General features: G+C 33.2%; 1 protein-coding gene across 16 annotated transcripts in view; it reads left to right on the top strand.

Moving 5' to 3' along the window:
- RANBP17 (RAN binding protein 17) overlaps positions 1–15,727 on the top strand; it is a 348,910-nt gene that overhangs the window by 76,525 nt on the left and 256,658 nt on the right. For all 16 annotated transcript variants that reach the window (XR_009052817.1, XR_009052822.1, XM_057729240.1 and 13 more), the window contains one exon: positions 340–475. Coding sequence is in view for 14 of the 16 variants with exons in the window: in XM_057729240.1 (XP_057585223.1) it covers positions 340–475 (136 nt within the window). In the remaining 2 variants the exon portion in view is untranslated. The remainder of the gene's footprint in view (positions 1–339; positions 476–15,727) is intronic.

Raw genomic sequence — 15,727 nt, 5'->3', positions numbered from 1 at the left:
CTTATGGTTATATAATATTTATAATTGTAGATATTTATTATATATTTATATGTATGTCATATGTATTTATGTATAAATATTTAGTAACATAATAAATGTATGTCCATGTAGGTTTGTATGAATGTATATGTATGTGTAAGTGGTAGGAAAAAAGGCTAGAAGGAATTAGACCAAATTGTAGTCCCTTTTAGTGGTAGAATTTCAGATGATTTTTAAAATATTTTTTTTATAAACATTTGTATTTTCCCACTTTTTATATTATGTGAAATTGATGATAAATGTTTTAATGGTATTTCTCTAAGAATTTTTACTGAAGCTTTTTTTTTCCTTCATGAAAAGAGTTTTTCAGCTTATATCTTTAATGGATACCGGATTGCCTCAGTGTTCTAATGAGAAAATCGAACTTGCAGTTCTGTGGTTCTTGGATCAGTTTCGTAAAACATATGTTGGTGATCAACTTCAAAGAACCTCAAAGGTAGGTTTTCACTAGAGATGAAAACTAATGTTACTGAAGATGAAGAAAGATGTTCACATATAACATCTTTAAGCTGAATGATATATTTGAACAATTTCTACATAGGAAATTTAATTGATCAGTTGATTGATTGGTATTGAAGGCAATGTGAGATTGTTTGTTTTATGCCTAGATTTACCATTGTCTTTGAAGCTTGATTGTCACAATTAGTGAACATTTTTTATGTGGTTAGTCATTAAATAGTTAAGATTATTTTACATACCTTAATGAATTTTACCTTATTATATTTCAAGGTTTAAAACATAAGATTTACTAGTTTAGTAGTTCTGAGGATTTTTTTTTATATTTATGTGGTTTTCAGTATATTTTCCACGCATTCTTTGGCATGTTTACATGATAAATGATGAGGACAAGAAGAGTAAGACATGCCTTTGAGAGGCCGCATTTAACCACCTTAGTGAAGGGAACACTTGTACTATGGTAATTGAAAGTTTAGCATTAGCAAGTTCAGATGAATTGATCTTAAGGCTTTAAGGTATTATTGAGGGCGTTTATGTGAACCCTAAACAGATATTTAGTAGTACTTGTAACACTGAGTAAGATCTATGAGGTTTCTGTTTGTTTGTTTTTTCTTCCTTCAATAATAACTCTTTCCAAAACCTTCTCTGTAGGAAGTCCTAAGGATATTCTTATCTCCTTTGGATTTATAGTTTGTATTAGTAATGTTGAGAGATTAAGTTCTAGAATAAGCTTTTTATATTGAACTGAGCTTTTTTTCCCTGGGAAATTTAGCTTAACCTTCAGTTCATTTATGGTTTTCTGTTAATAGTAGTTGTATAGTAGTATGAAAAATATTTGATTTTGTTAAGATCATCCTTTAGTTTATTTCAGGTAAAATTTTCTTTCCTTTTAAGAAAGTGGTGGAGTTTGATGCTTTATTTGTGAAATATATTGTGATATTGCCATTTAGGGTTTTTTTTTTCATTCAGGATTAATATCAATAAAATTTTCTTAGAATTAAGCTGACATTGAATGAGACCACTAGGGAGAAAAAGTAGTAGCTAGATATAACTGTTTTAGGTTGACAGTAAGACAAATTAGAAGCAGACAGAAATTACTTGATGTGAAATTTATACAGGATACACATCGAATTATGATAAATTGTCTTCTTTTAAATGTACCAAGAGAGTTTGTTATTTTGCTTTTGCCAAAGTGAATGCTTTTGAAACATTACTTATCTAATATCCATTTGGTCTGGGTCTTAAATCAGAACAGTGTAATATGGCGTGGAAAAGTCTTCAAATTATTGTGTTTAAAGTACTTGGAAATAATTATATAAAATGAAATCAATTGTTTTAGGGCAGTGGGGTTTGAGAAAATTTTTTTCCAAAGATTCTGGTTATGTATATAACTTTTAATGTAATTGTGAAAAAAGCGAATTATAAAAGGCCAGTTTTTCTTTTTTGAAATCGCTTACATATTAGGAAAAAATAAACACATCAGACTGATGTTAATTCTTTTAATTTTACTCTAAAATTTTTGGTGCATCTTATCCTATTTTCAGAGAGAATTAAGGTTATTTTATTTCCAAGGCATTCCTACTGCATAACCCTGAAGTAAAGCCAAAGCTTTCCACTTTTCTTTTCTTTTTTTTTGGCTTGTCTGATCTGTCCTGGCTCTCTTCTAGGAACTCTTCACACTCTTTCTAAGTGTTATAACAAGCCTGCAAGTTTGCTATTATTTTTCCCATTTTACAAATGAAAGAACAGACTAAGACATTTGTAAGGTCTCTACATACTATTTTTCTGTCAACCAGCTAAGGAGGACTAGATGGAAATATTTTTTGGTGAGAGTATTGTTGCATTCCGGATTATGGCAAAGAAAAGGGGGCGGGGAGAGCATTAGGCGAATAATGTTTAGTGTGTATTTATTTTGTACCAGGAAATTTGTAAAGCTCTCTTAATTAAGCATTATGTCATTTAATTGAATTATATAGAGTATGACTTAAAATTCTTCCCAGTCTTTTTTCTATGTATGTCATCAATTTCATGCTTCAGTACTCCATACTTGTATTACATACTTTATGTGTACTAAATTTTTTTCAGATCATTTAACAGTTTGCATTCTCTTTGATTCTGGACCTTTGAAGGAAAATGTTTCCTCTGCCTAGGACACTGTTTTTTAAAATTTAGCTTCCACCTCCCTGCCTTACTCATCTAACTCCTACTTTCCTTTCACATCAGATTCCCAATCCTATATGATGCTCTTAAATTCTGGGAGAGTTCCTTTTCTCTGTCCCCTATTTTAGCATTATTATTATTATTTTAGCATTGTAATTATTTGTTAGCAAAACATATATAGACTATGTTTTGGAGTATAAATTTGGATTAGGACTGTTCTGCCTTTATTATTACCTCCACATGCTTGGCATATTGCTTTTATGCTTTCTACTAGATAATGATTGAATGTATATATTTAGTAGAATTTCATAGGAATTTGGTCTAGATGTCATGTATAATACTTTCAGGTAGTAAAGGGTACACTCGTGAGTTGGAAAATGATGCTGACTTTAGTGAAATTGTTTGGCAACTTTAAGTAAGGTATACCATTAATAAGCATCTTGAAAATTTTATAAAAGCCTTCATATGCAAAATAATATAATTTATAGAAATAAATACTCCAGGAACCAAGGTGGGGGCTTCATTGACATGTCCTAAGTGATATATAGAAGTATGTCCTGCAGGTGAGAAAGAGAAATCATAAACAGTAGCTGTGCACATTAATTGAGCAATTAGTTTGTGCCAAAGACTTAGCTCAGCATTTGACAGGCATCTAACTTAATCTCACAAAAAAAATCCATGGACACAGTTATCTTTGTTAACATCCCCAACCCTTTTTACAGATATGGAAACTAAGGCTTGAAATGGTTAATTAATGTGATTAAGTGATTAAACCTTGATTTGAACCCAGGACACCTGATAGAGCCTTTGCTGATAACCACTTTGCTGTATTGCTTCCTGTTGGATCTTTGCCTGGGGTATTGAATGGGCCCTTCAAACTCAAAATCAAACTCAACAGGTTCTGAAAAGAAACTCACTGTCTTCTAAAATGCTTTCTACCTCCTTTTCAGCATATAAATAAGGAAAAAACAGACTGTTAAATAAATGCTGCTGGGATATTTGGCTATATCTGTGTAAAAATTTGTGTTATTAATAGCATTAAAAAAAAAAAAATCCAAGTAAGTTAGAGGTCTCTTAGTGTGAAAAGTAGATTATGATTTAAGAATAGGGAAGGATTTTTTTAAGACAGAAAAAGCCCAAAGTGTAGATACAAAGGTTGATAAATCTACCCTTTTTTTTTTTTTTAAATTCTACCCATTTTAAAAGTAAAAACTTCTGTGGGTAAAAAAGATACAATAAACAAAGTAAAAAGACAGCCTGTACACAGGTTGTAAGATATTGGTACTACATGCAACTGAAAGAGAATCAATATTCAGTTATATAAACAATTTCTATGACTCAAGAAAAAAACAGCTCAGAAGATAAATGGGCAAAAGATGTGAATAAACAGTTCACAGAAGAGGAAATCACAATTGCCAATAAGTATGAAGAAATGTTCATCCTTTCATGGACTCAGGGGAATGCAAATTAAAGCTACAGCGAGATACCATATTATACCTATTAGCTGAAAACAGTTACAAAGTCTGACAACTGTAAGTATTTGTCAGGAAGTAAAATAGCAAACATTCTACACTGCTGGTTGAATCCAAATTGGTAAAACTGCTTTGGAAAACAGTTTAGCAATATTTAAGAAAGTTAAAAATGCATATACTCTTGGATCAGGGAACACCAATTCTAACATACTTTAATGATGCTCACATGTGTACCAATGATGTATTTAAGAATTTTTGGATACAACATTGTAAATCAGCTATACTTCAGTAAAATTTATTTCATGTATACCAACAATTAGAAAACTTAATTTAAAAAATACTATCTACAATAGTATCCCAAAAGCTCTTCATAAAATAGGAATAAATCTAATGAAAGATGTACAAGACTTATACAGTGTAAACTCTAAAACATTGTTGAAAAAATTAAGTGAGGCCCAAATAAATGGACATATATACCATGTTCATGAATTGGAGACTCAGTATCATTAAGATCACTTAAGTAAAGTAAGGTGTGCTAACAGTGTGTCATGATATAGAGAATATTGATAAAGAAATGGAAATTTTTCAAAAAAGTACCAAATAGAAGTTCTGTAGTTGAAAAGTGCAATAATTGGTATTGTACCAAAAAAAAAAAATGTTTACTAAAGGGGCTCAACAATATGTTTAAACTTGCAGAAGAAAGAATTAGCAAACTTGAAGATTGACAATGTCTTAGTCAGTTTGGGCTGCTGTAATAAATTCCATTGACTGAATGGCTTAAAGAATAAAAAATTATTTCTCATAGTTTTGGGGGCTGGAAGCTTGAAATCAGAGTGCCAGTGTGGTCAGGTTCTTGGTAAGGGTCCTCTTCCTGATAGTGTCCTCACATGTCCTTCCTTGATCCATGCCAAAAATGAGCTAATGATCCTTTGTCTACTCCTCTTTGTGTAAGGGCAGTATTCTCATCATGAGGGCCTCACCCTCATGACCTCACCTAACCTTAGTTACTGACCCCAAACCACACTTACTAATACCATTCCATTGGGAGTTAAAGATTTAACATATGAATTTGGAGGGGGACCCAAACATGTAGCCCATAACGGATGACTAGAGATTATAGTATTCAAAGAATAGACAAAAAAGAATGAAGGAAAATGAACAGAGACTGAGAAAACTGTAGATCACCACTAAGTACACCAGCAAACACATGGAGTGCCTGGTAAGAGGAGTATCAAAGAGGACAGCAAGAAAGGAGCAAAAAAAGTAAAGCAGTAAGGGCTTAAAAATTACCACAGTTGTTGAAAAACATTACCCATCAAAGAAGTGTAACCAAAAAGATCCATACTAAAACCACATGATAGTAAAAATGCTGAAAGACAGACAAAAGAAAAATTTGAAAGCAGCGAGAGAAAAACTGCTCTTCACATACAAGGGAACTCCAATAAGATTAATAGCCCCTGCTCGCTGCAACTAGAGGAAGCCGGCACCCAGCAACAAAGACCCAGTGCAGCCAATAAATAAATTAATAAATTTTTTTAAAAATAGCAAATATTATAAAAGAGGAACAAAAAGAATAGAGCTGTGTAAGAGCAACATTTCTTATCTCATTGGAACTAAGTATAAATCTGAGGTGGATTCTAATAAGATATATACTGAGCCCAAGGGCAGCCTCCCAGAAGTTACAAAAGTTACAAAAAAAAATGTATAGTGAAAAAAGTCATTAAAGTTTTAAAAATGTTACATTAGAAAATATTCACTTAATGCAAAAGAAAGTAGTACTGGAAAGCTAGAGGAACAAAAAAGACAGTAGATATTTTTTAAAAAGTAAAATGGTTGACACAGATCTAACAATATCAGTAATAACATTACATTTAGAATGGATTAGATAATCCAACCAGTAGGCAGAGATCATAAGACCGGATTGAAAAAAAAAAACAATGTTCATTATGCTATTTATAGGACACACTTTTTAAATTCAAAGATACAAGCAGATTGAAGGTAAAAGGATGGCAAAAAAATAGACAGCAACCTTAAAAAAAAGCTGGAGTGACTATACTAATATCAAACAAAATAGACTTTAAAACAAAAGAATATCACTAAGGATGAAGAGGGACATTTTATAATGATGAAAGAATCAACCTATAAGTAAGATATAACAGTTATAAACATATTGGTACCTAATAACAAAGGCTTGAAATACATGAAGCAAAAACTGACAGAAATAACAGCAATATAAGTTGAAGAATTTAATGCCCTAGCTTCAATAATGAATGGAACAACCAGACAGAATATCTATAAGGAAGTAGTAGACTTGAACAGCACTATAAACTAACTGGACCACAGACGGCTATAGAACACTCCACCCAACAATAGCAGAATATACTTTCTTCCCATGTACACACAGAACATTGTCCAGGACGGACTATGTGATTTACCATAGAACAAAACTCAGTAAATTTAATAGGATTGAAATAATACAAAGTATGTTCTCCATCCAGAATGGAATGAATAGAATTCAGTAAAAAAGAAATTTGGGAAACTCACAAATATGTGAAAGTTAAACAAGACACTTCTAAATAACCAATGAGTCAGAGAAGAAATAAGAAGGGAAACTAGGAAGTACTTCCAGGTGAAAGAAAATAAAGACGTAACATACCAAAACTTATAAGATTCGTTTAAAGCAGTACTTAGGAGTAAGCGTATAGCTGTAAACACCTATATTAAAAAGGAAGAAACATCTTTAATAGCCTAACCTTCTATTTTAACACACTGGAAAAATAAACTAAACCTAAAGTTAGCAGAAGGAAGGATATAATAAAGTAAGAATAGAAAGTAATGAAGTAGAAACTTGAAAACAGTAGCAAAACATCAGTGAAATCTAAATTTGATTCTTTGTAGAGATAAACAACTGACAAACCTTCAGCTAGATTGACAAAACAAAAAAGAAGACTCAGACTAAATTTAGGGATGAGATAGGGATGAAGCATTACTATTGACCTTACAAAAATAAAAAGGCGTATAATGAATGGAATATTATGAACAGTTGAATTCTAATAAGTTAGATAACCTAGTTGAAATGAACAAATTCCTAGAAAAACGTAATCTACTGAAACTAATTCAAGAGGGTATAGAAATCTGAATACACATATAATAACTAAAGGGATTGAATTAGTAATCAAAGACTGCTCACAAAGAAAAGGCCAGGTCCAGATTGCATCCCTAGTGAATCCTACCAAATATTCAAAGAAGTCATACCAATTCTTCATAAAAGCTTCTAAAAAGTAGAAGAGGAGGGAACACTTTCCAACTTGTTCTGTGAGGCGTTTATCCTTATACCAGAATTATTCAGTTACATCACAAAGAAATAAAACTACTTGCCAATCTCTTATGAATATAGCTGCAAAACAAACGAACAAACAAATAAACAAAAATAACATCCAGCATGGAAATAGTACAAGCAGACCGAATTCAGTAACCTGTAACTGCTTTACCCTATGATCAGGAGCAAGACAAAGATGTCTTTTTATTAAACATTGTGCTAGATGTTCTGGTCAGGGAAATTAGGCAACAAAATGAATAAAAGGCACCTAGGTTGGAAAGGAGGAAGTGAAACTATCTGTCTTCACAGATGATGTGACCTTGTATATATTTAGAAAATCCTAAGGGAGGAGGGATAAATTAGCAGTTTGGGATTAACATAGACACACTACTTTATATAAAATAATCAAAAAGGACCTACTGTATAGCACAGGGAGCTCTACTCAATATTATGTAATAACCTATATGGGAAAAGAATATGAAAAAGAATGGATATATGTATATGCATAACAATCACTTTGCTCTGTGCCTGAAACTAACACAACATTGCAAATGAACTATACTCAAATATAAAATAAAAATTAAATTTTAAAATAGTAAAATGTAATAATTTTTAAAAATCCTAAGAATCCACTGAAAAACTGTTAGAATAAAAAACATTTGCAAGATAGAAAATCAGTATAAAAAATCAATTGAATTTCTATACAATTGCTGTAAACAACCTGAAAATGAAATGAAAACATTCCATTTATAATAGTGTCAAAAAGGAGTTAAATACTTAGGAATAAGCTTAACAAAAGAAGTGCAAAACCTGTAAACTGAAAGCTACAAAATACTGTTGGAACAAATTAATGAAAACCTAATATATGGAAAGATATTCTATGGTCATGAATCAGAAGACAATATTGTTAAAAAGGCAATACTCCCCAAATTTATCTACAGCTTCAACACATTTTCTATCAAAATCTTAGCTGTCTTCTTTGCAGGAATTGACGAGCTTATCCTAAAATTCATATGGAAATTCAAAGGACCAAGAATAGCAAGAACAGTCTTGAAAATGAAGAACACACTATTTCCAAGTTCAAAACTTAGGACAAAGCAACAGTAATCAAGACAGTGTGGTACTGTCACAGGGCTAGACATATACGTCGATGAAATAGAATTGAGAGTCTAGGTATAAACCCTCACACTTGCAGCCAGTTTATTATTGATAAGGATGCCAAGACAATTCAATGGTGAAAGAATCGTCATGTCAACAAGTAGTACTGGGACAAAGAACAAAGTTGCATTTCTGTCTCCCACCATATACAAAAATTAAGTCAAAATGAATCATAACCTAAGTGTAAGACTTAAAACTTTGGAAAAAATAGGAGTGATTCTTCATGACTTTGGGTTGGGCAGTGGTTTCTTAAGAAGCAGCCAAATTAACAAATAAATTGGGCTTCATTAAAGTTAAAAACTTTTTGTGTGTGTGCTTCAAAGGACACCGTCAAGAAACTGAAAACACAATCTGGAATGGGAGAACATATGTGCACATCATTTATCTGACAAGGGACTTATATCTAAAATATATAAATGTTCCTACATCTCAATAATAAAAAGATAAATATATGTTTCAAAATGGGCAAAGGATTTGAATAGACATTTCTCCAAAGAAGACACATACACGTCCAGTAAACTCATGAAAAGGTTTAAAATCATTGATTCATGGGAAATTAAATCACTGTAATTCAGGCAAATTCATGTCAATACTATAATGACATACCACCACACACTCCTAGGATGGATATAATGATAAAGACAGATAATAACACATTGGTAAGGATGTGGAGAAGTTAGACCTTCCTACACTGTTGGAATGTAAAATGATGCAACTAGTTTGGAAAACAGTCTGGAAGTTTTTCAGAAATTTAAACATAGAGTTGCCGCATGATCCAGTAATTCCAGTCCTATGTATATACCCAAGAGAAATGAAAGCACACATCCACATAAAAATCTTACACACTATTCATAGAAGCATTCCTAGTAGTCATTAAGTCAGAAAAATCCAAATATCCATCAACTGAAGAGAGGATAAATAAAATGTAGTATATCCCCAAATGGAATATTGTTCAGTCATAAAAAGGAGTGAAGTATTGATACATGCTACAACATGGATCATTCTTGAAAACATTATGCTAAGTGAAAGAAGTCAGTCACAGAAGGACAAATGTGTGATTCTACTTATATGAAATTTCTAGAATAGACATATCTATAGAAACATAATGTAGATTATTATCTAGTAAAGATTTCTTTTTGTGGTATTTAAAATATTCAGAAATTGATAGTGGTGATGGTTGCAGATATCTGTTAATATATCAAAAACCAGTGGGTTGTACACTTTAAATGTGTGATTTTATGCATGTCTCAACTATTACCAAAAAAGGACTAAAGGTCACTTTTAAAATGGGGGAAAGATTTAAACAAGCACAACTAAAGAAGATGTCTAAATGGCCAATAATCACATAAAAAGATGTTCAACATTGTTAATCATCAGAGAAATATTAAACAAGTATTATTTCATACCTGGCAAAATGGCTAAAAATGAAAAGATTGATAAACGTAAGCCTTGACGATGGTGTGGAATATATGAAATTTTGATATGTTGCTGATGGGAGTGTAAACTGATGTATCCGTTTTGGAAAACTATTTGATAAGTTTTCTAAAGCTGAACATAGGCTACCCTATAGTTCATCAGTTTCACTTTTAGAAGTGAAGTAAGTTTATATATCTAAGTGACTTATACAGGAATGTTCATAGTAGCTTCATTTATAATGTCCCCCAGCTGAAAACCTCTGTTCACTAACAGTCTAATGGATAAACAAATTAATGTGTACCACATGTCAGTAAAAGAAAAGAAAAACATTGTTACATGCAAAAATGTGGGTAAATTGATGATAATTGATTTAGCTATGATGATGAATGAAAAATTAGATGAAAAGTGTACACACTTTATGATTCTGTTTAACAATTTAATGTGGTATTGATTGATTTTTGAATATTGAACCACCCTTAAGTCCCTGGAATAAATCCCACTTGATCATGGTGTATGATCCTTTTTATATATTGTTGGATTCAGTTTGCTAAAATTTTGTTGAGGATTTTTATATCTGTATTCATCAGAGATATTGGCCTGTAAAAAATTTTTTTTGTAGTGTCTTTGACTGGTTTTGGTATTAGAGTAATGGTGGCTTTATAGAATGAATTTCTAAGTGTTCTGTCCTGTTCAGTTTTTTTGGAGTGGTTCATGAAGGATTAATATTAGCTCTTCTTGGTAAAATTCACCTGTGAAGCCGTTCGATCTTGGACTTCTGTTTGCTGGGATTTTTTTTAAATTACGTATTCAATTTCACTTCTAGTGATTAGTCTCTTTAGATTGTCTGTTTATTCCTGGTTCAGTCATGAAAGGTTTTATGTTTCTAGAAATGTGTCCATTTCTTCTTGGTTGTCCAGTTTGCTAACTGTAGAATTCTCTTAAAAGTTTTTTATCTGTGTGGTATTGGTTGTTATTCCTCCTCTTTCATTTCTTATTTTGTTTACTTGGGTCCTCTTTTTTTCTTGATGAGCCTGGCTAAAGGCTTATCAACTCTGTTTATCTTTTCAAAAAACCAGCTCTTTGTTTAATTTTTTTTTCTATTGTTATTTTGGTCTCTCTTTTTCTCCTCTCTGATTTTTATTATTTTCTTTCTTCTGCTGACTGGCCTTTTTCTTCATTTTCTGTTTCCTGTAGGTGGTAGGTTAGGTTGTGTGAGATTTTTCTTGTTTCTGGAGGAAGCCGTGTGTTGCTATAAACTTCCCTGTTAGAACTACTTTTGCAGGTATCTTATAGATTTTGGAAAGTTTTGTTTCCATTTTCATTTGTCTTGAGGTATTTTCTGATTTCCTCTTAGTTTTCTCCATTGACACATTGGTTTTTTAGTAGCATGTTGTTTAGTCGCCATGTATTTGTTTTTTCCCAATTTTCTTCCCATAATTGGTTTCTAGTTTCATATTATTTTGGTTGGAAAATGTGCTTGATATAATTTTTGTTTTCTTAAATTTGTTGAGACTTGTTTTGTGGTCTAACATGTGCTCTATCCTGGAGAACATCCCATGTGCACTTGAAAAGACTGTGTTTTCTGCTGTCTTTGGGTGGAATGTCGTAGAGATACCTGCTAAATAAGTCCAGCTGATTTAATGTGTCATTTAAGACCACTGTTGCCATATTGATTTTCTGTCTGGATGATTGTCCATTGATGTAATGGGGCATTAAAATTTCTTACAATTATTGTATTATTGTCACCTTCTCCTTGTATGTTTGTTGATATTCACTTTATACATTTAGGTGCTCCTGTCTTAGTTGCATATGCGTTAATAAGTATTATATCCACCCATTATATTGATCTCTTTAGCATTTGATAATGTGCTTCTTTGTCTTTGGTATAGTCTTTGTTTAGTATAGTCTTTGGTATAGTCTTTGTATTTTGTCTGCTATGAGTATTGCTACCCCAGCTTTCTTGTTTTTGCTTGCATGAAATGTCTTTTTTCCATCCCCTCATACTCAATCTGTGTGTGTCTGTAGCTCTGAAGTGAGTCTTTTGTAAGCAGCATAGAGATGGGTCTTATTTTTTTATGCAGTCAGCCACCCTGTGTCTTTTGATGGGAGCATTTAGTTCTTTGACACTTAAAGTGATTATTGATAAGTATGTACTTACTACCAGTTTGTTATTTGTTTTCTGATTATTTTTGTAATTCTCTTTTCTTTCTGTTAGTTCCTTTCTGGTTTGATGGTTTGTTTGTTTGTTTTAGTGGTATGCCTGTGTCCCTTTCTCTCTAGTTTTTGTTTATCTATTGTAGGTTTTTGACTTGTGGTCATCATGGGATTCATATGTGTTGTTTTAAACTGGTATTCATTTATGTTCAGACTCATTCTAAAAGATCTATATTTCTTTACTCTCCTCTCCCACATTTTGTGCTTGTGATATTTTACAACTTTATGTTTATCCCTTTAATGTTTATTGTACTTATAGTTGATTTTACAATATTTTGTCTTTTAATCTTTGTACCAGCTTATTTAAGTTGTTGATCTTCAGCCTTTACTGTATATTTGCCTTTACTAGTGGGATTTTTTTCCTTTCCTATAGATAATTATTGTTATATCCTTTTGTTCTACACCTAGAGAAGACCCTTTACATTTCTTTTATGCAAGGTTTAGTATTGATGGGGTCTTTTAGTTTTTTCTTCTCCTCTGCTCAGTGGCTGTTACCACCCTCTTGGGGGCAGGGACAGGTTTCAAGTTGATGGAATAGAAGCCCTGAGGATTAGGTCTGAACTGACTCTGCTCCCTCTATGTGTGTGCTCTCCCTCCTCCCAGCACTGGTACCCTTGTCCTAGAGGGGAGCATTGTTGGAGCAACAGGGTCTGGAGCAGACCCTTGGTGTGAATCTGGGCATAGGATTGTGGTAGTACCAGCTGTAGTCAGAGTCCTAGACCACTCCTGTCAAACTGCTTCCATAAGTGCCAGTAATGACTGCCTGTGTCCCATTTAGGCTTTGTTCAGGGTTTGTGCCACCCTTGTCCCTCACAACTGAGCACTCCCCTCAGCTGCTGCAGCCCTAACCCTGCTGTGGAGCCATGTTGCCAAACAAGCAGGGCCAGAGTGGGCACTTAACTCAGGTTGGACCTTGTGCTGGGACAACCACAGGAAACTTGCAGGAGTGTAGGGCAGTTTCATTCTGCTTTATGTGCTTTATTTCAAGAGTAATCAACTGTGTGCACAGCTTTCACCAGCAGAATCTATGTTTTTTATAGGCTTCCTATTATTTCCACTGGTTTTCTAACCAACTAAGGGAACTTGTATTGCTGGTGTTGGACCACAGGGCTGGAGCACCCAATACGTGGCTTAAACCTCTCCCTCCCTAAGGAGGATCTCCCTCCTATTCTTTCTCTTTCCTTCCTACCTGACTCCTTGTGGATCTTTCTTACAGCCTTGGTTGTACAAGAGTCTTTTAGCAAGTCTCCAGTTATTTTAGTTTTCAGTGAGAATTTCTTCAATGTAGATGTATTTTTGATGTGTTAGTAAGTCCCTCGTCCTCCTACTCCACCATCTTGATCTGAATCCCCCGATGTAATTTTTAATCCAGTTAAAATTGGATTGTAAATTTTAAAATGGGATATGGAAGAACCTTTTTTATAGACACATACACACATAGATCTTGGCTTCTGAATACCTATCAGTAGGTGGAAATTTTGAACTTTGTTTTTAATTCCTTTTATTTACTCAAGCCAACCGTACCCATAAACATCAGTTTTACTTTTGTCGGTTACAAAAATCTCACCATTAAGTTGAATTTCAGATGTTAGTTAAAACGTGGTCATTTAGATATTGGAATGTATTTTCCTCTAAAAATAGATCTATAAAGAACTATTTAATCATTGACACTGATAAGCCATAGTATTAATAGAAATTTCCTGAATTTTGGCCTCCTAAACTAGGACACCAGAAATTGAGGAGGAAGCAAGTTCCCTTTCCCTCTTAGGATTTAAATTTTCAAATAGGCAAGTTAGTCTTACTCTCCCTTACTTCACTCCCAGTTTTGACATCCTATACAGTCAGTCACCACAAGAGGGATTTCATTCTCTGAAATGATCTGTGCCTCTCTTTTCTCCGTCACCACACTACGCACAGCAACACACATGCACACAGCAACACACAAACACACACCTCACAAATTTGCGTTTTTTCCAGACACTTGGCATCTGCTAGGTGTCAAAAGGGAAGAATCCTAATTAATGTATGAATGAATTATCCTAGAAAGGATCTGCCTTTTCTAAAGAGGATATTTATTAGTGCCAAAGAATTTCAAATAGTGTAACAAAGTAAAGTAAGTAAAAAAATCAAGCTATTTGAGGTAGTTACTTAGATTGAGGCATTACATGGTCTGGGAATGCACTTTCATGTTATTCCTACCTCCACCCACCACCACCCCCTTCCCCCCCCCCCTTTTCTTTTTTGCCTTCATCCTCCTGAATTAGCTATTTTCTAAAAGTTTTCAAATTGCTTTTCAGGAGGATTCTCAGGGCATTGTTTTGAAGCCAAAGGGAATGAAGGCAGCATAGTAATTTATGAATAGGCAGCCATGCATTCAGATTTGCCTAGCATTGTCCCAGTTCACACTTGTTGCACTGGCATAGTTGTTCCACCTTTTGTCTCAAAAGTGTCCCTGTTTGGGTAATAAGTTATATGGTCACTTTATGTGTAAGTCATGTGTTCATAGTAGGATATTATAGTAATTCGTAAATGGGAAATAACTTTATTAAGGCCAGGCAAGTGATCTGTTTCTTTTGTCTCTCTGGCTCACCGTACCTGAGTAAGCTTTATTCATAATCAGCATGAGCTAGTCACACATAAGCCTGTTGTATCTTTGTGATTCTGTATAATAACTTGGAATTTGCACCAAGACAGTAAGTGACTATTGATGTATTTTCAAGTTACCCAAAATAGAAAGAGGAATATTTCAACTTTCAAGTATCATCTTTGTATATGGTTTTCTAAATGTTTTTTGTAATTACTGTACCTGTTCTCAAGCTCTTCTCCTGTTGAGTACCACACGAAGCAGCAGATGGCATTCTCTCTCTACAATTGCTAGATTCTCCTGTGTAGAATGTTACTAACAGTTACTGGTAAATTGAGTAGGAAAGCACTTGAATAATGAAACAGAAAAACATATCGTAACAGTAACTTAAGTAGACTGCTGTAACTATAAGTGCAATCCAATGTTGAAATACTGTACTTGCTGCTTTTTCAGGTAACTTGGACATATTTCAGTTTTTTGGCAAAATAATTTTTGTGTCTGTATTTAATAACACAGTTTTAGGGAAAAGTATTTAAGAAATCACATGAAAACGGTTTTGTGCATAGGATTTTCACTTTGGTGAAAAACAATTAGCAGCTTTAAAACATTTAAACAGTAAACATTTTAACATTAAAAAATATTCTAGTGTAACAAGAGATCCTGCAGGTTATATACAGGGAAAGAAAGTACCTTCAAATATTAAGACTGTTTTTTGAAGTTTGAGTGTTAGAGGTTAGAGAATAATGACCACAGATTTTGGGGATTTTTTTTTTCTGTCAAGTGTTTTAAAACTTTTAAAAAAGTTTCTGTAATTTCATTTTGAGCTGCTTTCACATTTCTTGTGTAAATGTATCGTAATTTGTCTCTGTGATAGCATGTTATTAGAGCTAACTATGTTTTCCTTCTTGG

Source organism: Hippopotamus amphibius, chromosome 1, assembly GCF_030028045.1.
Source record: "Hippopotamus amphibius kiboko isolate mHipAmp2 chromosome 1, mHipAmp2.hap2, whole genome shotgun sequence".
Classification (NCBI taxonomy): domain Eukaryota; kingdom Metazoa; phylum Chordata; class Mammalia; order Artiodactyla; family Hippopotamidae; genus Hippopotamus; species Hippopotamus amphibius.
Note: the sequence above shows the minus strand (reverse complement) of the source record. Positions and strands in the feature narration are given on the sequence as shown.